This window comes from Protopterus annectens, chromosome 9.part0 (genome assembly GCF_019279795.1).
Source record: "Protopterus annectens isolate FY-2018-M chromosome 9.part0, PAN1.0, whole genome shotgun sequence".
Taxonomy (NCBI): Eukaryota; Metazoa; Chordata; order Ceratodontiformes; family Protopteridae; genus Protopterus; species Protopterus annectens.
In genome coordinates, this window is record NC_056743.1 from 848,951,978 (window position 1) to 848,974,685 (window position 22,708).

The 22,708-nt window shown below is 41.5% G+C and overlaps 1 protein-coding gene across 7 annotated transcripts in view; it reads right to left on the reverse strand.

Moving 5' to 3' along the window:
• The window catches only part of RGL2 (ral guanine nucleotide dissociation stimulator like 2), a 791,449-nt gene that overhangs the window by 106,400 nt on the left and 662,341 nt on the right, over positions 1-22,708 (reverse strand). For 6 of the 7 annotated variants that reach the window (XM_044083538.1, XM_044083537.1, XM_044083542.1 and 3 more), the window contains 2 exons: positions 19,754-19,868; positions 1,411-2,810 (listed from right to left, as the gene is read on the reverse strand). In XM_044083538.1, coding sequence (XP_043939473.1) covers positions 2,635-2,810; positions 19,754-19,868 — 291 coding nt within the window. In that variant the 3' untranslated portion in view covers positions 1,411-2,634. Of the gene's footprint in view, positions 1-1,410; positions 2,811-19,753; positions 19,869-22,708 lie in introns of those variants that run through there. The other variant, XM_044083541.1, reaches the window with a different exon arrangement.

The window sequence follows — 22,708 nt, forward strand, 5'->3', positions numbered from 1 at the left end:
CTAACCAAGAAAAGCCGAAAGACTTTTTTAGTAACTTACATTTGATAACTGGGATAGTCCAGCTGGGCAGATGCCACTTTTCGGCAGAGTCCCATACAAAAAAGTACAATTAGAGAAGATAAGAGAAGCAAAAAAAAAAAAAACAGAAGAGATGGAGAACAATAACACATGATAATATATAAATGAGAGGAATATAATATTTTACATCGTACAAAGGAGCAGAATACATACAAATATATAGTAATATGTAGTTGACATTACTACATTATAGTACAGACATTTGTCTGGTATATGAGGGTAAAGGAAGGAGTCAAAGCAAAAATAAAAAAGGAATACGGCACAGTAAGTGATGATGCAAAAAGGTGGTGAGGACAGAGAAGTAAAAGATTGAAAGTGTCAAAGAGAAAGAGATAGTGTAGCAGAAGAATTAAAAAGAAGAGGGCAGCAGGTGGAGTAGGAAGGGAGTACAGAGATGTAGAGGGCTTAGTTTGGAAAGTTGAAAAGAAATAAAAAGTATTGGAAGACATCTGAGTAGATCCCATTTTAGAAGAAAAAAAAACCTTGCTGTTGACCTTTAGCTGATTTCTGATTATCTCAGTAGTAAAGATTTCACAATGAAGAAAAGACCAAGACAATTTCAGCCATTAGAAAACTCCTAATGTCTTCAGAAAACACAGTGCACTGGTCCATCACATGTGAGATCTATGAAAATGACAAAAGTGTGCTTCTTCCTGTCCCTTAATGAGTAGTGCCATCAGTTCAGTGACATCTGTTCTCCAGTCCTTGATTTTTCAGATTAAACTCTAACAACAGTCGGTTCTACTGCTAGCTAATGTAGCTGCATCTGATACTTACCTGATTAATTCACTATTATTTACTACAAAATTCTTTACTGTTTGTACTTCATCAACACTCAGTTTGTCAACAGTCTACGTACTTTCTTCAAATATTCACAGACATGGATGTAGTAATATATAATAATGGGGTGAGGACAACCCCCTCACTGTACCCTACAATTATACCTTATGCTATCTTTTATGTTGATGAATCCTGGGTCTATTTAGTGGTATCATTGATATCATTCACAAGTCAATCACAAAAATTCCTTCTAAGCCACAAGTCTCGTGTGTATCTCTAGCCTACTTAACCACACACAGAGTCACAGTGCTGTACAGAAGCAGAGCATGAATGCTGTGGAAGAGAGGCATCATTTCCCTTTTCTAATATGTAGCCATTTTGAGGGGTCAGCAGCCCTTTTGTTTTTTTTTTCTTTGTCCTATTTTGTGTGTTTGTGTATGAGTGTGTGCACGTGTATAAGTGTATGTGCACACGCGCAAGAACCTGCACACATGTATGTATCTGTGTACAGTGCCCCTGATAAGGAATAATAAGCAGAATCTTTATGTGAAGTAGTGTGTCACAGTAGTGCTTTATTTTAGTGTTGTAAAACTATAAATATTTTTGGTTTTATTTCTCTCAAAATAGAAAGATAAACAATGTTTGTAAATATAGCAGCACAGTCAAACTCAGAGAGGAGAATCCAGTTCATGAGCTGCTATGTGTGGGCTCTGTCTGTGCATCAAAAGTATCATAAGGTTATTTTCAGGCATTGCTTTCATTCAAGGTATGCACTGCATGGATGCTGCATGTGACCTGTGCATGGCAATGGATGGCTGTGTATCCAAAAACACCTTGGTCCTGATGATGCAGACAACAGTTTTTTTATGTGCAACAGCCAGGTTCCTTTATGTGGATCACAGGAGCTTGTCTTTACACTGTTCTTGAGTTCCTGGAAATGCCTGCTGCCTGGGATTAAACATTTGGGTTCCTTTCCTCATTCCTGTGGATATAAACACAGACATTTCAGAGTGATGCAGTACATGCAGCTCAGCAAAACTGCCTATCATTTAATGTGTCAAATAACTGATATGGTAGCGCCTTGATTCACCAAAACATACATTGGCACTGTGGAAATATGTTCGCTTTTACTACAGAATGCAGAAACATTTGCTGAGGTCCTCAGGCACATGGAATGAAATGCCCACTCCCATTGTCTGTAACCAGGCTGTGTGACAGTTGAGGGTGCTGAGGTAGTAACAGGTTCCCTTCATTTATCCTGCCCTGCAGGTCTCACTGTGTGGATCACATGCTAATTGACAGAGCTGGTCTTCATCAGCTCGTAATGAGCTGCTGCTGCTCTAGTATGCCAGAGTCATCCATTTCTATTTTGCCAGAGGTTTGCCAAAGCACCATTTCGGGAACTGTTCTCCAGATTACAAGGGAAGTCTTGCAGTTTTGCAGCCAAGCTGTGTTTTTGTTTATTTTCCCCCAACTGTTTTTTCTTGGTCCATACAACATGAAGACTATTGCATTTGCGGGGCAGCAATGTGTATGAAATTTTACAAGTCAGTATGTACTTGGTTCATTTTTTATGAAGTTTCATGCCTCCAGGCAGCCCTTATATGCTATACTTTCTTTGGGGAATGTTCAGTTGCTTCCGCCATAGAGCCATAGTCAATAACAAGGCACTGAGGGACTTCGAGGCAACTACAAATGCTCCAAATTATACATCTTCTTTTATTCCCAAAGAATTTACCTTATTTCAAGTTTTCAGCATTGTTCCTTTGTTCTACATTAAAACAAAGATTTGGCAAGCCTCATGCCCTTCGACTTTATTTTGGGAAATGTGGCACTCAACTCGTTCTTCTTCAGCTTTGGTGTAATAGGTAACCCCTTGCGACGGAGAACAAAATCAGTGCTGGTGGAGTTCATTGCATAGAAGACATTGGCACTGCTAGGGATATTTAGTTCTGCAAAAGAAAAAGATAGCAATTGAGGAAAAAGCTTCCTAAATATCTTGTCATCATTATAATGGCCTTTAAGTACAGCATACCAAATTGTAATAGCAATAATAACAATAAGCCATTTATGACAAGATATGTGACTTCTGAACTGAAATGTACAATCAATGTCTTCACGCAGCTATCATTACATGTAATTAAAATATTTCCTTGTTTTGGAACATATTTTTTGTCTTTTGCCATACATAAGTGATAATAATAATAATAACAATAGCAATTCATGACAACATCTACATCTCAAGCAACAGCTACATCTCAAGCAACACATAGCCCTTCTAAACCCGCACCACCAACACCCACATATAGCAACACTAAATCCACATATGCAGAGGCCCTTAACTGTAACCTGCCCAAGCAACAAAGACCTCTGAAGCTGAAACGCAAACAAACACCAATCACAACCAATGTGTCACATAGTTCACAACAACAGTGTGCCACCCAGCAACAACCCCTAAGGCAAGACAATGTACCTAACACTTTAGTCATAGGTGACTCTATAGTCCGGCACACTGATGTCCCTCTCACCAGGTTGAATAAGGAGAAAATTACAGTCAGCTGCCTGTCGGGTGCCAGGATCCACCACATAACGCATGCACTCAAGTCACTCCACAACAAGTACAAATATGACTCTGTCATTGTCCATGTTGGAGTGAATGACTTGAGACGCACCTCCCTGGACTACATGAAAAGAGACATGGAAGAGCTCTCGGATTATGTGGCCCAGGCAGGTATGACCCTAGCCCTAAGTAGCATCCTGCCTTCGCCCAGAATGATACCACAATATAAGGATAAAATGATTGACTTCAACAATTGGCTAAGCTTATGGTGTCATTCAAAGGGGATCCAGTATCTGTCTGCCTGGGATGACATGATTGACAGACCACGATGCTTTGCCAGAGATGGTCTGCACCTGTCGCCCCTGGGATTCAGGTTACTGGCTAAGGCTCTTGCCACCCCTATAGTGCCTTTTTAGGCAAACTTCAAAGGACAAAACCACCACCGTAACAGGTATAAGCATGCAAAATCTGAAGGTAATGCTACTCAATGCTAGAAGTCTAAACCTCAAAATGCACTCTCTCAAGGCACTCCTAAAAATGGAGAACATCGATATCTGTGCAGTAACTGAGACCTGGTTCAAGGCTCCAGAGAGCACCCCTGCAATACCAGGCTACAACTCTTACCATACTTTTTGGCCACCAAACCAGGACCGAAACACTAAAGGTGGAGGAGTGTCAATATTCACCAAGGATATTCACACCACCAGGCTAGTTGGCCAACACAATGTGTCTGAAATTCTCCAAGTGCAACTAACACTAGGTAAGACTGCAATCCAAATTGTAGCTTGCTACAGATCCCCCACCATACCCCAAGATTCTCACTACACCTTTCTAAACATACTGGAAAATATTAAGATAGAACCAAACATCCTAATACTGGGTGAGATTAACTACCCTGCCATTAACTGGGAAAACTACTCATGTCCCAACACCTTTGCGCAACGGTTCTTGGAATTCATAAATTCCAATGCCCTGGATCAACTAATCCATAGTCCCACCAGGGGCTCCAATATCCTAGACCTGGTCATTACCAACATGGGAAATCAATGCTCCATACCTATGGTCACCCCCTCGTTAGTCAGGTCTGACCATAAGCTAATCACCCTTAACATCCACATCCCAACCCCACCCCCCAGTAAAGAAACCACCATAAAAAACTTCTCCAAAGCCAACTTCATGCTACTCAAGTCAGAAGTGACAAACTTCATAACACCCATGCAAATGGGAACTGAAAGTTCAACTGCTGAATCCTACACTAAGACACTGTACGAGCACATCCACTCATGCATGAATCGTGCCATCCCAAATAGAACCAAAATGCTCTCATCCAAAAAATGGAAGCCAATCTGGTGGTCCCCTGCCATAAACAAACTTTACAACAAAAGGAAGAAACTTTTGCAGAAAAGAGGAAAATCCCAGGATGCAAAAACCCCCTTACTAGCCTCAGTAAGAAACTGAGATGCCTCATAAAATCCTCCAAAGCTAGTTAGAAAATAAAATTGCCAAAGATTCCAAAGACAACCACAAAGCATTCTATAACTATGTCAAGAATCTAAATGGCAATACTCAGATCTGCTCTGAGCTAAAACAGAATGGCATTAAATATACTGATCCAAAGGATATTGCCAATATCCTGGCAGATCGATTCAGTGCCAACTTCACCCCCCTCTCACCCCCTAAATGGCCCATCTCAATACTGGAAGATTGCCAAATTCCAGTAATAACGGCCACACAGGTACAAAACGCACTCTCTAAAGCCAAGAATACAGCATCCATGGGACCAGATGACATCCCGGGCTGTGTACTACATGAACTACAATATGAACTGGCACCTCACCAAAGTGACATGTTTAATCATAGCCTCACCTCAGGTTTCGTGCCCACTGAATGGCGCAGAGCTACAGTTATCCCAATCCACAAGGGGGGGGATCCACCTTGGATCCCTGAAACTACCGTCCCATCAGTCTGACACGCCTTATCTGCAAGGCCATGGAGCGTATTATCATGGAACTTATAAACAAAGACATTGTCAACCTTCAAACACTGGACCCCACCCAGTTTGGGTTTGTGAAGGGCCGATCTTGTCTCCTGAACCTGATTGACTTCTTTGAATCAGTCTCCAGAGCCATGGACAAGGGTAAGGTGGTCCACACAGCCTATCTAGACCTTGCCAAGGCCTTTGACACCATCCTCCACTCTGGAATCATAGATAAACTTACTAAGTTGGGCATTAATCCCTATGTCACCCAATGGGTTGCTAAATGGCTTACTGATAGAACCCACACTGTAAAAGTAGCTGACTCCAAATCCAGCTCCAGACAAGTGACAAGTGGAGTACCTCAGGGTTCAGTCCTGGGGCCGCTCTTGTTTGGCATCTACTTCTCTGAAGTACAGGTCAACACTAAGGGACTCTGGCTAACAAAGTTTGCAGATGACTGCAAACTGGGAGCCATTATTGAATCCCCAAATGATGTGGATACTCTACAAAAGGGCCTTACAGAAACAGATGCTTGGTGCCAGAGCCATGGGCTCAAGCTCAGTGCCAAGAAATGTATCGTTATCCCCTTTGGGAAAAAAAACATGTATCCATGAATTACCATATAGGTGGCAGTACACTAAACACAGAAAGTGTGATAAGAGACTTAGGGACACAGGTGGACAGTGGTCTCACCTTCGATAACCACATTGCCACAACAGTCAGAAAATCCTTCTATGTGGCACACCTCATCATGAAGGGCTTTTCATCCAGAAAAAAGGAGGTCATTGTCCCACTGTACTCATCCCTCATTAGACCCATTATAGAATACAACGGCCCATTTGGTATGTACCTCTCAAGACATCTGCAACAACTAGAAAGGCCTCAGAAATACCTCACTAAAAGAATCACAGGCCTAAAGCAGATGCCCTATGCTGACTGCCTTAAAAAACTCCAGCTATACTCTGTCGCATATTGTCTACTCAGAGGCGATCTCTGCTTAACATACAAGGCCATGTCAAATCCAGAGCTGTTGGACATGCTACACTTAAAGAAATCCCAATCCCTCAGAGCTACACGCTCCAGGGATCTAAACCTTGTCATCACAATAAACAAAACATGCTGGAGGGATAGGTTCCTGACCCAGAGACTCCCCAGACTCTGGAATAGATTGCCCATACATGTCAAGCAGAGTGCCTCTTTGGACCTCTTCAAGAGGAACCTTGACGATTGGATGGGAGAAAGGAAATTCACCCCAGGGATCACATCAGTCGCCCTGCTAGACAGGGGTCCAGGAAAGTAAATAATGTGGGAAGAAATAACCAGGGAATTGTTATGGCTAGGCTTGTATAGGCCCTAGGGCTGATAGCCTAGTACCAACCTATGAACCTATGAACCTATAAGATATGTAACTTCTGAATGAAAATGTTTCACATTTTCAGTCTTCACTCACCTATCACTAGATCTAGTTAAAATGTTTCCCTGTTTCACAGCACATTTTTTGATTTTTGCTATAACTCTTTTTTTTTAGTAGCAAGGGACAGACATTACTGATGCATCATCTGTGTTTTCACCAGGCAGCAGTCAACTCCCTTGACTTTGCAAGACTTGCTTCTCTACTCCCAACAGATTAGGCTCCAGGTGTAGTTGAAAGTACAGTTGTTTCTACTTACCATAATTACAGCTGTACGAGTGGGTTTACTATCATTAGTGCAAAAGGCAAAACACATTCCATTCGCACTATCAAAAGAAACCACTGAACTCAGAATTCAGATGGTTTCACAATGTCAACCCAAATGATTCACACATTTGGTTCGACATTGTCATAGAAAAATATCACTTGATATCCGTAAAACTCCGAGAACGCACCACATTGGGGATTTGGATGAAATTCCAATCCCCACTGTACTGTGATCTCCGTACAGTTAGTCAAATGCACTACTGCATTTGCATAAGTGTATTCGACTATCCTGTACAGTTCACATTTTGTGAACGACAATCTGATTTTTGGCAGCATACATGCCTGCAGATTGTCGTTCGCACTAACGATAGTAAACCATTCGAGTGTCTTCACTATTGCAGTAATAATTCCTTGGGATTTTTTGTTGTGGAAGCCCTTGGCTAGCCCGAATATCAGAGACATTTACTTCATCCTAATGGGCTGGTGGATGCCCTCCTTTCCAAAGTCAGAACATTAGGGAATAAGGGTTGTCAGTCTGCACCGTTTTCTCAGGTCTTTCTTGCCCCTAACCAGGACAGGAACCCCTCACTCTCCATAGTGAATAGGGTGCCCACCTCAACCTAAAACAAGACGAGGGAAATTGAGGGAAGGAAAGACATACTGCAACTGTGAAGACATTTAAACATCTACACTTAATACACTCAAACATCTAGCCTTATGTAAGTAAACACAACTGTACTATCTTCATTGTGTTTCACTGTTGCAGCAGTAATTCTTTAGGATGAGTCCCAAAGCTAAGGTTGGGAGGCTAGAGAAAGAACTAAGGTGAAGGTAAATTTAGGAGGCCCTGCATGAATGCAGATGCGAACCGAGCTCTAGAAAAAGGTTATACTCTTTGGTAAAGGTGTCATCTGGGGACCATGTGGCTGCCTCCAGGATTTCCTTGCTATACCCCTTTTGAATCAGCAGTAGATGTTGTAGCTTTATTCAAGTATGTCCTAATATGCTATAGCATCAGTTTTCCATGATGTTTGTAACAAAATTTGATACAGTTTGAAATCCACTTGGAGAAATAGTACAGTATTACATAATATTTTATTTGGATGTACTGGCAGACATTGTGGCTCTTTATCATTTTTCTTTTTCTCTTATGAAAGTAGTCTAGATATAAAACTTAATGTAATATTAAATGAAAAATGCACGCAGCTATAAAATATAACTGTATGCAGAAATTGTGAATAAATGTAAATACTGCAAAACAGGAATGCAGGCAACATCAATGAGGAATATTAATGAATGTTGACAGTTTCTTGAAGGAGTCAAGATCATAAACAGTGCTTGGAAAGTTGTTTATGGGTAAAAATCCCCTATAAACTGATTGTTTTATTGTTTCTGTATCCACTGTTTGTATCTACTAAGGAAACTGTTAACCAGAGAAGACAAAGTAAAGCAATAGTGGGTTTTACATTTGTTGTGCAGCATGACATTTACATTTGGCAGTGCCGTAAGAGTTCTATGATGTATAGCCTCAGCTTTGGGAATGACAGCTACCAATTAAAACTGCTTCAAGCTCATCTGTGAACTACTATAGATACCTGGATCTCTGATTTGCTTCACAAGTGGCAGATATGTGCCCAATAACTGCTTAAAGAGAAAGAAGAGCCCCATCTTGCTGCCTTCCTCTAAAAAAAAGTTTCTTGTATGCCATAGGTTCATAAGTAAGTACTAGGCTATCTGCCCAAGGGCATTTATAAGCCTAGCCAGAATGTGTTGGCTTTCGCCACCCCCTTAGATTAATTCCCTGTGCCTCTGTCCAGCAGAGCCATCAGTTCCCTGCGCCACTGTCCAGCAGAGCCATTAGTTCCCTGCACCACTCTCCAGCAGAGCCAGTGCAGTGATCCGCAGGGTATATTTTCTGTTTCCCATCCACCCATCAAGGTTTCTCTTGGAGTGTTAGTGAGGGGCTCTGCCTGATGTATATTGGAATCCTATTCCAAAGCATGGGGAGTCTCTGGGATTGGAATCTATCCCTCCAGTATGCCCTATTTATCGTTGTGGTGAGGTTTATATCTCTAGAGCGTGTGGCTCTCTGGGATTTGTTTTTTTTTTAGGTGGAGCATGTCCATCAATTCTGGGTTGGACATGGCCTTGTATGTCAGGCAGAGATCACCTCTGAGTAAGCGGTATGCAACCGAGTACAGCTGAAGTTTCTTCAGTCGAGCTGCATAGGGCATCTGTTTGAGGCCAGTGATCCTCTTGGTGAGGTACTTCTGTGGTCTTTCCAGCTGTTGCAGGTGTCTTGTAAGGTACTTCCCAAATGGGGTGTTGTACTCTATGATGGGTCTGATGAGTGATGAGTAGAGGGGCACAATAACCTCTTTTGATCTGGATGCAAACCCTTTTGTGATTAGGTGGGCCACATAGAAGGATTTTCTAACCACTTTGACAATGTGATTATCAAAGGAGAGATTACTATCTACTTGGGTCCCCAGATCCCTTATTACGTCTTCCATATTTAGGGGATTACCACCTATGTGGTAGTTTGTGGGTACTTTGTTTTTTCCAAAGGGGATGACTATGCACTTTTTGGCATTTAGCTTGAGGCCATGATTTTGACACCAGGTATCCGTCCCAGTGAGATCCTTTTGGAGGATGTCTGTGTCAGCTGGATAGTCAGTTATAGCCCCTAGTTTGCAGTCGTCTGCAAACTTGGTCAGCCATAGTCCTCCTGTGCTTGCCTGTACCTCTGAGAAGTATATGCCGAAGAGGAGGGGTCCTAGGACTGAGCCCTGGGGAACGCCACTTGTAACCGGTTTAGAGTCGGACCTAGCTCCCACAACTCTCACCATGTGGGTTGGCAACCCATCTTGTGACATAGGGGTTTATGTTCAGGCTGGTGAGCTTCTCTATAATGCCAGAATGGGGAATGGTCTTTGCTAGGTCTAAGTAGGCTGTGTGTACCACCTTTCCCTCATCTATAGCCTTGGTAACTGTCTCAAAGAAGTCCACCAGGTTTAGGAGGCATGATCTGCCCTTAACAAAGCTGAACTGGGTAGGGTACAGTGTTTGGAGGTTCCCAATGTCTCTGTTAATGAGTTCCATGATGATGTGCTCCATAGCCTTGCAGACCAAGCTAGTCAGGTTTATAGGGTTACAGCTCCCGGGGTCTGTTGTGGCTCCACCTTTGTGGAGTGGAATAACCATTGCTGTGCGCCACTCTATGGGTACATAGCCTGTGGAGAGGCTGAGTTTGAACAGTGTGTTTAGGTGTTGGGTTAGTTCGTCTTTGAGCTCGTGTAGAACTCAGCCTGAGACACCGTCCGGTCCCATTGATGCTGTATTTTTGGCTTTGGAGAGGACTGTTTTAACCTGAGTATCTGTGATTTCAGGGGCTCTACATTCATCTGGTATGGTTATGGGCCCTTTTGGGGGTGGGGGGGGTGAAGTTTGCACTGAATCTGTCTGCCAGGATGTTGGCAATATCGGTCAGTTCAGTGTATTTTGTGCTATTCTGCATTAACTCCGAGCAGATCTGAGCATTGCCACTTAGATTTCTGATATAGCTAAAGAATGCCTTGTGGTTATCTTTGGAGTCCTTGGCAATTTTTCTTTCGAAGCTCACCTTGGATGATTTCATGAGGGATCATAGTTTCTTGCTGATACTGATCAGAGATGTCTTCCCTTCTTGGGATTTTACTCTTTTCTGTACTAATTTCCTCCTTGTATTGTATAGCTTGTTTATGGCAGGGGTTCACCAGACTGGTTTCCTTTTCTTGGAGGAGTGAGTCCTGGTTTTGCTTGGGATAGCATGATCCATGCATTCTTGTGGGTGCCTGTAGAATGCATTAGTAAAGGATTTTGAAGCTTGGACAGCGTTATCCTTTAGCACGGGGGCTTTGAAACTTTCCACCTTGGTCTTAAGTAACATGAAGTTTGCTTTTGAAAAGTTTTTCACGGTGGTTTCCTTGTCCAGGGGTAAGGGTGAAATGTGGATATCCAGAGTGATTTGTTTATGGTCAGATCTAACCAGCAAGGGGTTGACCTCCGGTGTGGAACACCGGTCGCCCATGTTGGTGATGACCAGGTCCAATATGTTGTCACCTCTGGCGGGAGTGTTGATCAGTTGATCCAGAGCATTTGAGTTTATAAATTCTAGGAAATGTTGGGCAAGGGAGTTAGTACTTGAGTAGTTCTCCCAGTTAATGTTTGGATAATTGAAATCACCCAATATTACGGTGTTTGGTAGGACCTTTATGTTTCCCAGTGTTTCCAGAAACGTGGAATGGAGGTCCTGGGACATGATGGGTGATCTGTAGCAAGCTACAATTTAAATTGCAGTTTTGCCCATTGTTAGTTGCACATGGATGATCTCTGAAGCATCGTGCTATGCCACTAACCTGGAGGTGTGGGTATCCTAGATGAATATGGATATGCCCCCGCCTTTTGTATTTCGGTCCTGGTTCATTGGCTCAAATGTATGGTATGAGTTGTAGCCTGGTAGTGCTGGGATGCTCTCTGGAGCCTTAAACCAGGTTTCTGTTACTGCACATATATCGATTTTCTCCATACTGAGGAGTGCCTCGAGTGCATGCATTTTGAGGTTTAGACTTCTGGCATTGAGTAGCATTACCCTCATTTTTTTGTTACTTGTGCTATTTACAGCAGTGGGTTTGTCTTTTGAGCCTTGCCTAAAAAAGGCACTATGGGGGTGGCAAGAGCCTTGGCCAGTATTCAAAAGCCTAAGGGTGACAGGTGCAAACCATTTCTGGCGAAGCAGCGTGGCTTGTTGAGCATGTCATCCCAGGCAGACAGACACTGGATCCCCTTTGAATGACACCAGGAACTTAGCCGATTGTTGAAATTGATATTTTTTTCTTTATACCGTGGTATCATTCTTGGTGAGGGCAGGATGCTACTCATGGCCAGGGTCATACCAGCCAGGGCTACGTGATCAGAGAGCTCTTCCATGTCTTTTTTCATGTAGTCCAGGGAGGTACGGCTCAGGTCATTCACATCAAAATGGACAATGACAGAGTCGTATTTGTACTTGTTCTGGAGTGACCTGAGTGCTTGTGTTATGTGGTGGATCCTGGCATCTGACAGGCAGCTAACAGTAACCTTCTCCTTATTCAGCCTAGTGAGTGGGACGTTAGTGTGCCTGTCACCTATTACTAGTGTGTTGGGTATGTTATTTTGCCTTAACGGCTGTGATTGCGTGGCACTCTGGTTTTGTGCCTAGGAGTGGGGAGAACTGAGGTTATATGTAATGCCCCTGAGGTTTATTGTGATGACCCTTTCTCCATGCCAACAATTCAGGTTTCACAGTGGACAAAGGGGTCATGCTTTCCTGCTTGTGTCCCAGAGTCTTCACAAAGTGTGTGACTCCAGTAATTGCTTTCTGCAGAACAAAGGGTGGGCAAATTTATCCTTGTCTGGAAAATTGCTTTATATACATACTATATGTAAAGGGACTGGGAGCATCTTTACTCCTAACGAGGTATAGGCTCTCAAGCCTGTGTTTCCCTCTCAGTCTTCTTCTTCTTCAGCTTTTCCCGGTTAGGGGTCGCCACAGTGGATCACCTGTCCGCTCATGATTGGCAGTGGAGTTTTACAGTGTCGAGTTGCCAGCCCGGCACCAAACCTTCCACAGAAGGCACACACACACTCACATCTAGGGCCAATTTAGCATGTCCAATCCACCTACAGCATGTCTTTGGGATGTGGGAGGAAACCGGAGCACCCGGAGGAAACCCACGTGACCACAGGGAGGACATGCAGACTCCGCACAGAAGGCACCCCAACCGTGGATCGAACCAGAGGACCTCTTGCTGTGAGGCAACAATGCTAACCGCTGCACCAAAAGAAGTCAAATCTCACCCCCTTTCAAAGAATAATTTTCTTAGGAGTTCTCCGGGACACAGACAGATTTCCTTTCTCCTACAAGAGAAGGCAGCCTTCTTAACCCAGTACTTCAAATCCCTACTACTTTAACTGTCTATGACTACAAGAGAGATCCATGGCCTCCTCCATTTTAACTGCACAAGAGGAAAATACAATATCATCTAAACACATGTAGTATCAGTACCAACATGTCTGAAAAGGGAAATTCAGAAGCCTGTCATCAAAACAAGGGAGTCTTCTTCCAATTTAGGCAGACGATCAGGTCATGACCTTAGATGACTTGGAGACAGCATGGGGGTGCTCATTCCAGTGGCCTTCAAGCACAGGGCCTACGGGAGTGTACTATTCCCTGGACCCACGTCACTCAGAAGGAAATGTTAGCAGTATTCAGGGACATGATGGCATTCAAAAAATTGTGGAAAACAGGCACCCTTTTGATAAAGACAAAACCATTGTTATGTGGTATATAAATAAACAGAGTGGAACCCACTCTTATCCCCTCTGTCACCTAGCAGTGCAGTAATGGGATTCCATTTTATAGCTCACTACATGCCAGGTGAAAACGACACTCCAGCAGACCACATGAGCATGATGGTATCAGATCCTCATGAGTGGATGCTGAGCAGGAAAATTTTCAAAACACTTACTCAAAGATGGGCTGTGCTTGAAGTTGACCTTTCTACCTCCAAAGAAAACAGGCAAGTAAAGAAATATTGCATAACGGCCAAAAACAGCAAAACTTGGAGGATGGATGCCTTCTTCTTTCCACAGACAGGTGTGTTCCTATATGCCTTCCCTTCCATACTTCTCATCCCAAGGTTGCTAATCAAAGTCAGGGAGGAAGGGCCAAAGGTTATCCTAATTGTACCCTTTATAGCAAAGGCAGCATTGGTTCCCACTGCTTCACAGCATGAGCAATCAAGATCCAAGACTGCTTCCACAGCAGGTGGCTCTTTTATCACAGAAAAGGGGAACCACCATTCACACCAGTTTGAGCACCTTGAGACTTAACAGCACAATCTGATTCTTATCCCTTAGGGAAACTTCTTACATAAAGATGTCTGGCCATTTTAAAAGAGGTTGGAAAACCCAGTAAAAGTAAATCATACTTCTCAGTCTGGAAGAGATTCTGTATATGGTGCCTGACCAGGGGGCAAAAGCCTCTGTCAGCACAGCACAGCTTTATTCTTCGTTCCAGATTCATGCCTCTGCAATATCTGCCTGTCTACCCATGCAGTCCCAATTTTTTCTCCAAGCCTCTTACAAAACAGTTCCTTAGTACATCACCTACCTCAGACCTCTGAGAAGATCTCTTCCTCTGTCCCGGAACCTTAACTTTGTCTTGGAGAAGCTTACTGTCCAACCTTTTGAACCAGCAGGGCCTGTGGATATCCAGTTCTTAACTTGTTAAACCACTTTCTTGATAGACATCACCTCAGATATGAACATTTCTGAGCTGCAAGCTCTTATGTGTATATTTCACCCTGACAGAGTATCCCCAAAAAACAACCCATCATTTATGCCTAAGGTTATCACAGAGATTGCCGTGAATCAAAGCATTCATCTCTGTTTTTTCCTCTAATTCACAAAGTAAGGGAGAAAAGATCCTCACACTTTGGATGTCCATAGGCAAAATAAATATTATTTGGATAGGAGAAAAATATTTCAGAATGTCTGATCAAGTGTTTGTGGCTTCTGCATCTAACAAATCAGACAAACAAGTTAACAAACAGATTGTCTCCAAATAACTGCTTGGCCAGCATGTTGACCTTTGCCCCTGAACTCCATGGTAGTGCGAACTTGGAGTTAGTATATTTAGTTAGGAGGGTGTCCCCACACATAGAGGGGTGTGGGGGGGGGGGCAAAGCCCACCATGTGGGTGTGTTTTCTTTGGTTCCACTTCAGTTTGTTTGTCAGGTTGGCCATGGGTTACTTACCTTTAGTTAAATATTGGTGTTCTGAGTGGTCAGTGTTGTGGACTTTCTGTGTTCTCAGCTCGATGTTATGACAGTTGGGTAAGTAGGATTTCATTTATATGAACAAGACCCACATATGTTATATATCTATCTATCTATATATATATATATATATATATATATATATATATATATATATATATATATATATAAAGTCGCAGACTCACATTTTTGAAACTGGCAGAAGTGCGAAGTTCAAAATACCGAAACACGGGTAGTTTGAATTTCTGCTTCCAGTGGTACAGTGTGTGGATGTTTGGTTTAATTTTGGTAAGTCTTTGTGTGTAAGTATGTTGGTTAGGGGTTTAGTGTGTGTAAGTGTGTGCTGTGACTGTTATGTGTTTCTGCTTGTGCGATTTCAGAGTTAGAATATATAAATAGGGAAGGTGTGGGGGAGCAGCCCCCCACATGGGAGGTGTGGGGGGGGGTTGTCCCCCTGCTTGTATGTAGTTTAGATGAGTTTGATTGTGGGGGGGGGAGTTTTGTGTATGTTTATGTGTGTGCTGTATGTGTAGCGTAATTATGGAATTTAAAATTTAGTGGTTGTGTGTTTTCGAGTTTGTGAGTTGTGATTGGGTTTTCGGCTTTGTGGTTTTGAAATACTGAATTTAGAGATTTCAGTATTTCGAAATTACAAAGTGGACCCATATATATATATATATTTGCTTATGGTATCACATATATAATTGTTACTGCAGGCACCAGAAATGTCATATAGCTCCCTGTCTGCTGGACATTCTGCAAATAGTTGCATTTCATGACATTTCCCATTAGTAGTCCAACTAGACTCCTTGGTACAGATGTTACAGCTCTGGCATTTCAATGTGCCTCAAGACAAAGGAAAATAAATATTTTAATTTTAATTAGTATTTCATATGAAATAGGACTAGTCACTCAGCGGTGTGAAACTTAGCACTAGATGATTGTCACTGCTGAAGTGACACCCCAATCCCATGTGCAACAATAGAAGGGATTGTGGATGAATGGATGGCTAGATGGATGGAGTTCATACAAAAATTCTAATAAAATTAAAATATTTATTTTCCTTTGTCTTGAGGCACATTGAAATGCCAGAGCTGTAACATCTGTACCAAGGAGTCTAGTTGGACTACTAATGGGAAATGTCATGAAATGCAACTATTTGCAGAATGTCCAGCAGACAGGGAGCTATATGACATTTCTGGTGCCTGCAGTAACAATTATATATGTGATACCATAAGCAAATTTGATTACGGTAACAATTTAGGGATATAAATAATCTCAACATTAGTAATGCTAAGCACTTTGAGGAGTAACATAATGCCGACAGGTGTTCATTTCAAGGGGATGTTTGCCTGAATATTTTATGTTGTTAGATTAGGGAGCAAAATGAGTTATCTAGAGAAGTTAGAAGCAAATTATTTATTGAAATATGACCCACTGTTACCTAGGAGCATATGAATATGGTCTACCCTTTGAGGGTGTTTTACGAATTATCAGTGGGTTTCTTTATGACTTATATGACCTTCAATTAATTGTTAACTGGTTTACTATACTATTTAAAAATGACCATGTAATATTTTGTGTTCATATAAAGTCTAGCTGGAGAGATTCTGTAAATTCTGTGGTGGTAGACGCAAGTTTTGATTTATTTTTTTACAACCTTTCTGAAATATGCAGATCACCTGCAGATTCTCTGGGCCACGTCTTGTGGCATAACAAAGGTAAAATGGTATGCAACTGCTTGGCACAGCACTGGTGCATGCCAGGGAACACTCACTGTATGTAACTGATACAAAACATTGCCTATGTGCCACAGATATGCATCAGTTTCTGTGCCCATCACAGTTTGACACAGAACTAGCACATGCCAGGGAGCACTCAGTGTTTGTCACTGTCTTACTGGCACATGCCAGAGGCACTTGGTGCTTGTTATTGTCTTTATGGCTCAACATATGTAGTAGGTAGACCCTCTGGCCATCACCTCACTTTGGCATATAAGTGTTACATACCAGTGGACACCTGATGCTTGCCACTGTTTGCATGCCTCAGAATATACAAAAGGAAAACTCTGTACCCACTGTCACAGTTTTATGCAGAGTTGGTATTGCCAGGAAACAACTAATTCATGTCATTCATGCATGTCAGTGCTGGTGAGCCTCAGAATATGCAACAGACAGACTGTGCCCATCACAGCTTGAGACAAAGCTGGTTTATGCCAGGAGACACCCAATGCAGCTCATAACTAGATTGGTGGTGTCCTACACTTCTCATCAGACATGACCTACACAAGCTTGCAATCAGTGATTGCAAAGTCATCCCCAGCAAAACAGTTAGCCCACAGCATAAGCCACTGGTTGCCACAATCAGTAAGCAGTGATCAGAGAAGGCTCTAAGGTCAGTAGAGAGCAGGTTGAATACCTGGAAGTTGACTGGAAAGAAAGCACAATAGTTCAAGGAAATACTCAGGGCTCTAGCATCTCAAGAAAAAGAGAAAATCAGTGGAGTTGAGGAAGAATGGCAGGTCTTCAAAACAACATGAGTAAGGGCTACAGAACAGATACACAGCTGAGCCATGTATGGAAATAAAGTACATAAGGAAAGCTGGGGGTAGAATACAAAAGTCCAGGAAGTCATCAAAAGAAAGAGGTAGTGCAGGAAAAAGTGGGAGATAGAAAATACAGACCAGGCTAGGAAGGAATTCTGGTTGGCTGACAAAGAGGCTAAGAGAGGAGTTGCAATAGCAAAGTACAAGGCATCAGAGGCACTCTACCAGCTTCTGGAAAGTGACTCAGTGAGTGGCATCAAGAAACTCTATTAGGTTGCAAAGCAAAGACAGAAAGATAACGAACATTAATCAGAAACCCTTCTTAAGGGATGCCAGCAACAACCTGCTCACCAGTCCACAGGACATCAAAGTCAGATGGAAGGAGTACTTCCATCGGCTTCTGAATGAAGAAAACCCCACAGGAGCTGTACTGCCCCAGACACAGCCTATGATGAAAGAAGAGGAGGAGCTTTCCCTAGAAGAGGTAAAGACGGCACTAAGGATAATGAAGTCGGAGAAGGCAGCAGACTCTGTGAGGTCACAGCAGAGAAAATCAAGATGTTAGGTGAGATAGGGTAGAAATGCCTCCTGATGGTACTCATACTCATAGGAGTGTGGAGAGAAAGGAGTATCCCAGAAGAATGAAGAATAAGCATACTAGTGCCAGTGTACAAGAACAAAGGGGACATCCACAACTGTGGGTAGTACAGAGGTATTGAACTCCTGTCACATTGCATGAGAGTGATGGAGAGGGTGACTGATAAATGAATACGCAGTGTACTAGAAAGTAAGATGGGAAATAAGCAGTTCAGATTCAGATCAGGATGTAGCACAACTGACCTGATGTTTGTAGTGAGACTGATACTTGAAAAGAAGCTAGAAATGAAGAAAGAGTCCAACTGAGCATTCCTAGACTTAGAGAAAGCATATGACAATGTCCCAAGAAGGCTGATTTGGGCAATGCTGCAGTGGTTCAAAGTCCAAGAAACATTGGTAGAATTAGTGCAGACTGTGTACAAGGACCCAATGACTAAAGTACAAACAGTGTTCAGTCTTACAGAGGGGTTCCCAGTGGGAGTGGGTGTACATCAGGGTTCAGCTCTGAGCCCACTGCTGTTCATACTGGTAATGGACTACATTAGCAAACAGGTCGGAAGGGTCAGGTCAACAAAGTTGCTGTATGCAGGCAATGTGACATTACGGGCAGACTCCGAGTAAGAACTTCAGTATAGAGTAGGGGGATGGAATGCAAAACTGAAGGCACATGGGATGAAACTGAGAACAGATATGATAGTTGTAATGACAGCAACTTGGGGAAATCAGAAGTAGATGGAAACTGAGTTAGAAGGGAAAACAGTGGAACATGTTAACAGCTTCAAGTACCTGGAAGAGGTGGTTTAGGAGAAGGGAAGTCTGAATGAGGAGATTAATGCTAGAATCAGAAAGGCTGCAGCCAACTGACACAGAGTGTCAGAGGTGGTGTACAACAGAAGAATGCCTAAAAAGCCAAAAAGTAAGGTGTACAAAACAGCGGTGCAACTAGTACTAGTGTATGGTACTGAAACCTGGGCAGTAAAGGCAGAGCAGATTAGAAAGCAAGAAATGAGGGAGATAAAGTGGCAGAGAAAGGTGGTAGGATGCACACTGTGAGACAGAAGCCAAAGTAGCTCTAATTGCAGAAAAGATCAAGGAGAACAAATTATGGTGGCTCAGGCACATGTGCCGGAAAGCAATCTGGCGAAGAAGATTTGGGACAGACAAGAAGACAGTAAGAGGAAACAAGGATGCCCATCAAGGAAGTGGATGGATTGTGTGAGAGAAGACCTGCAACAGTCAGTCATGATTATCAAAGAAGGTAGGAGACTGGCATTGAATAGGGAGAGATGGCAACAAGTGACAGGACACCCTGAACCCATGTAGAAAATGGGGAAAAATGGGGGCTGTTGATGATAATGATATATGACAACAAAACCTTGTAGATGGATGGGTGGTAACTCATCTTTCTCTTCAGATATGATCTACATGAGCTCGCAGCTGGATGGGTGGAATTTTACCTTTCTCATCAGATATGACCTATACAAACACATAGCTGGATTGGTGGGATCTTACCTTTCTCATCATATATGACCTGCACAGGCCCATAGCTGGATGGGTTTGTAAATTACCTTTGTCATCAGATATGCTCTGCATAAGGTAGTAATTGGATGGGTGGAATCTTACCCTTCTTATCAGATATAACATGCACAAACTACTAACTGGATGGGTGAGATCTTACCTTTCTCATCAGATATGACCTGCACAAGCTCATAGCTTGATGAACTCTGTTTCTCTTGGTTGTGCTTCTCCAGTGCCTTCTGAATCACAGCTGGTGTTTTATCCTGACTGGATACCTAGGCAGGACACACACATAGATTATCAGAGGAGAAACAGATTAGCAAGAGTATAAAACATGGAGACAAATACAAGCTGTTACAACAGGTAAGGATTATCTGGCTCACCTCATGTACTGTTTTTTTTTTCTGCCCTCTGTATGAACTGTAGATCTTACATAAATAGACACTGTCTTCTGCACCTCATTAGAATCAACATATGGGTATTTTGTAGCAAACACACACATTTATTTATTGATTGACATTTGTTTACTGGGAAAGTATGACTGGGGAGAAAAGCTTCATGGTAACAATTTAATGCAATCAATATTTACAATGCAGTTTCAGTGAATACATACAATAATAGTCAGTATAATCAAATTTGTAATGATATTCACAAACATTAAATTTATAAGCCTTGTACTGAACCTTTACAGATAGAGGTGTGATTTATAAAATAGCTAGGAGTAATTTATGAAATAGAACAGTGATGTATTATTAGAGGTGATAAACAAATCTGACTGTAAACAGAAAAGTAATGTTGGAATAGTAATTTGGTTGTGCTAATTGGCAGTAGGTATAACAGTTTAAGAATTATGATAAAGTGAGGTATTAGAAAGGGATAAGCAGTTTGAGTGATTTAGTGGATTTGGTGCCTTGAAGGGATGAAAAAGGAAGAAAGGTTATGAAGGATGTTAGAGAGCTATGTCCCAAATGAGGATCAGGGACAAGCCCTGGAGGCAGTGAGGAAGTCTTTTAGTAATGGTTTAGTAATGGTTTGAAAAGATGAAGGTGTATGATAAATTGATTGATATAGGAATTTTATTCCAAGTTCTAACTATACTGAGACTAGAGACTGACCCCAGAAGCCCTTTGTGATTTGTAAACAGTATGCAGCTGTTTATTATTTGACCGAAGGGAACAATTGGAAGATAGTTTTTGAGCAGGGGTCTAATTGCTGGGCAGATGGATGGGGTATGGATAACTTTGTGCGTTAAGGTGAGCTGAGTATAAAATAGGTGGTGAGGAAGCTTGAGCCAGTTAAATGTTTTTAGTGTTAAACAGTGGTTGCCAAACCATGACTAGTGTGAGAGATTTTATATACTTCTTTTCCTGAGAAAGTAAATGTAGAAAGTGGGAATCTAAGCATTTAATACTGACAGTATGGGGACACAAACATTTTCCAGTACTCACCTATTTGCAGTAGTAATATACTTCCCCTTAAGGTCAGCTGGTTTCTCTGTCCCTAGTCTCCAACCTTAAGGAAGAATGCAATGTTCATATCCTGCACTGTTACTCTGACAATGTGGGTTAACTGAAATCTATGTCTGTATACTCAGCACTAAATGAAAAGTAATTCTAAAATTCTGTTTTCTAAAAGTAGTAGTGTAACTGTTTTTATATTAACTGTAATGAATATATGCTGTTTGTATTTTACACTGATTTAAATGTGTGTCTTCTGTATACTAGTCTGCTAAGCTTGAGCAATACTAATTTTCAATGGTTAACAGCTTTGCATTTTTCTACTAAATAAAAGTGCACCTGCCCCCTCTCTAGGTAATGGAAAAGTCTTCTTGATTTTAAAATGTCATTCTTTGCAGATGCTTGCCTCCATTTCTGTTTAAGTGCTGCAAAACAGATATGAGACATAAAAAATTATAAAATGTCCAGCGTTTTTTATTTCTTTTAAACACCTTTATTAAATTATATTATTTTATTAAAGTACCCTCCCTATTAGCCTCCTTATCCTATTAAGGTACCTCCCATACCTTAGCCAACTATACTCCCTCCATCTTTGCTCTAACTCTACTAACCCATAACAGCTTGCACTCTGTTTTAATTTGATTGACAGAATTTTTTTATTTTATTGATCCAAGACATTCTGTGCATAGTTAAAAACTCCATGCCTTTCATCACTGTTAATATACATACAGACTGTCTCTGATTTTATTTTATTTTGTGCACACTTTGTAATTAGTATTTCTAACCTAACAATAGGCTTTGTAATTAGTATTTCTGTTTAAGCTTGCAGACTCTGTATACATGTGTACTATTGTTTGTATTCTATACTGTTTACTGTATTATATTAATTATAGTTAATGTAAGCTTTGTTACTGCTTGTGGAGTTTTTTTCCTCAGGTCTCCACTGAAAATGGGTTTCTGGCCCAGTCGGACATAACCCGGTTAGCAAATGTAATAAATAAATAAATAATTAATTAAGACGTAGGCAGATGTATAAATAGAAAAGAAAACAAATACTAACATGTTTTACCATTTACATACATTATACATTTCATGTTTTCTTTCTTTCTTTTTCTTTCTTTCTTTCTATTTCTTTCAACAGCTGACATTCAGTCCAACTTTACATATGTTGCTCAATTCCTGCATATCCTTAAAGCTCACTCCTCCTTCTGAACATTAAATGTACTGTTCCCACAGTTTCCAAATATTTCTTTGTAATTTTCTCCTTCCCTTTTTTAAAGATCCTTCTATTTCTTTCTCTTTTACAACATGTAATAACTCAAATAAAGTTGGTTTAGACTTTGATTTCAGTTTTCTACTAACTGGTTTTTTGTCAGCCAGCAGAATTGAACTTGATAAGGCCTTACTATGTCTAGGCAATTCAGATCCTGTGTCCCATCTCAAAAGTATCATTTCCTTACAGCCATTTGTTCAACCAATATTTCTGACAATGGAATCCGTAGACAATTTCTAAAATCTGTCAACTCATACACTCCCAAAACATATGTTCCCAGTTACCTCCTCCTTCCCCATCACACCGCCAACATTTTCTGTCTACCCAAGGAAAAAGTATTTAATGTCTGCTTGAGATATAAAAATGCCTATGCATACACTTCCAA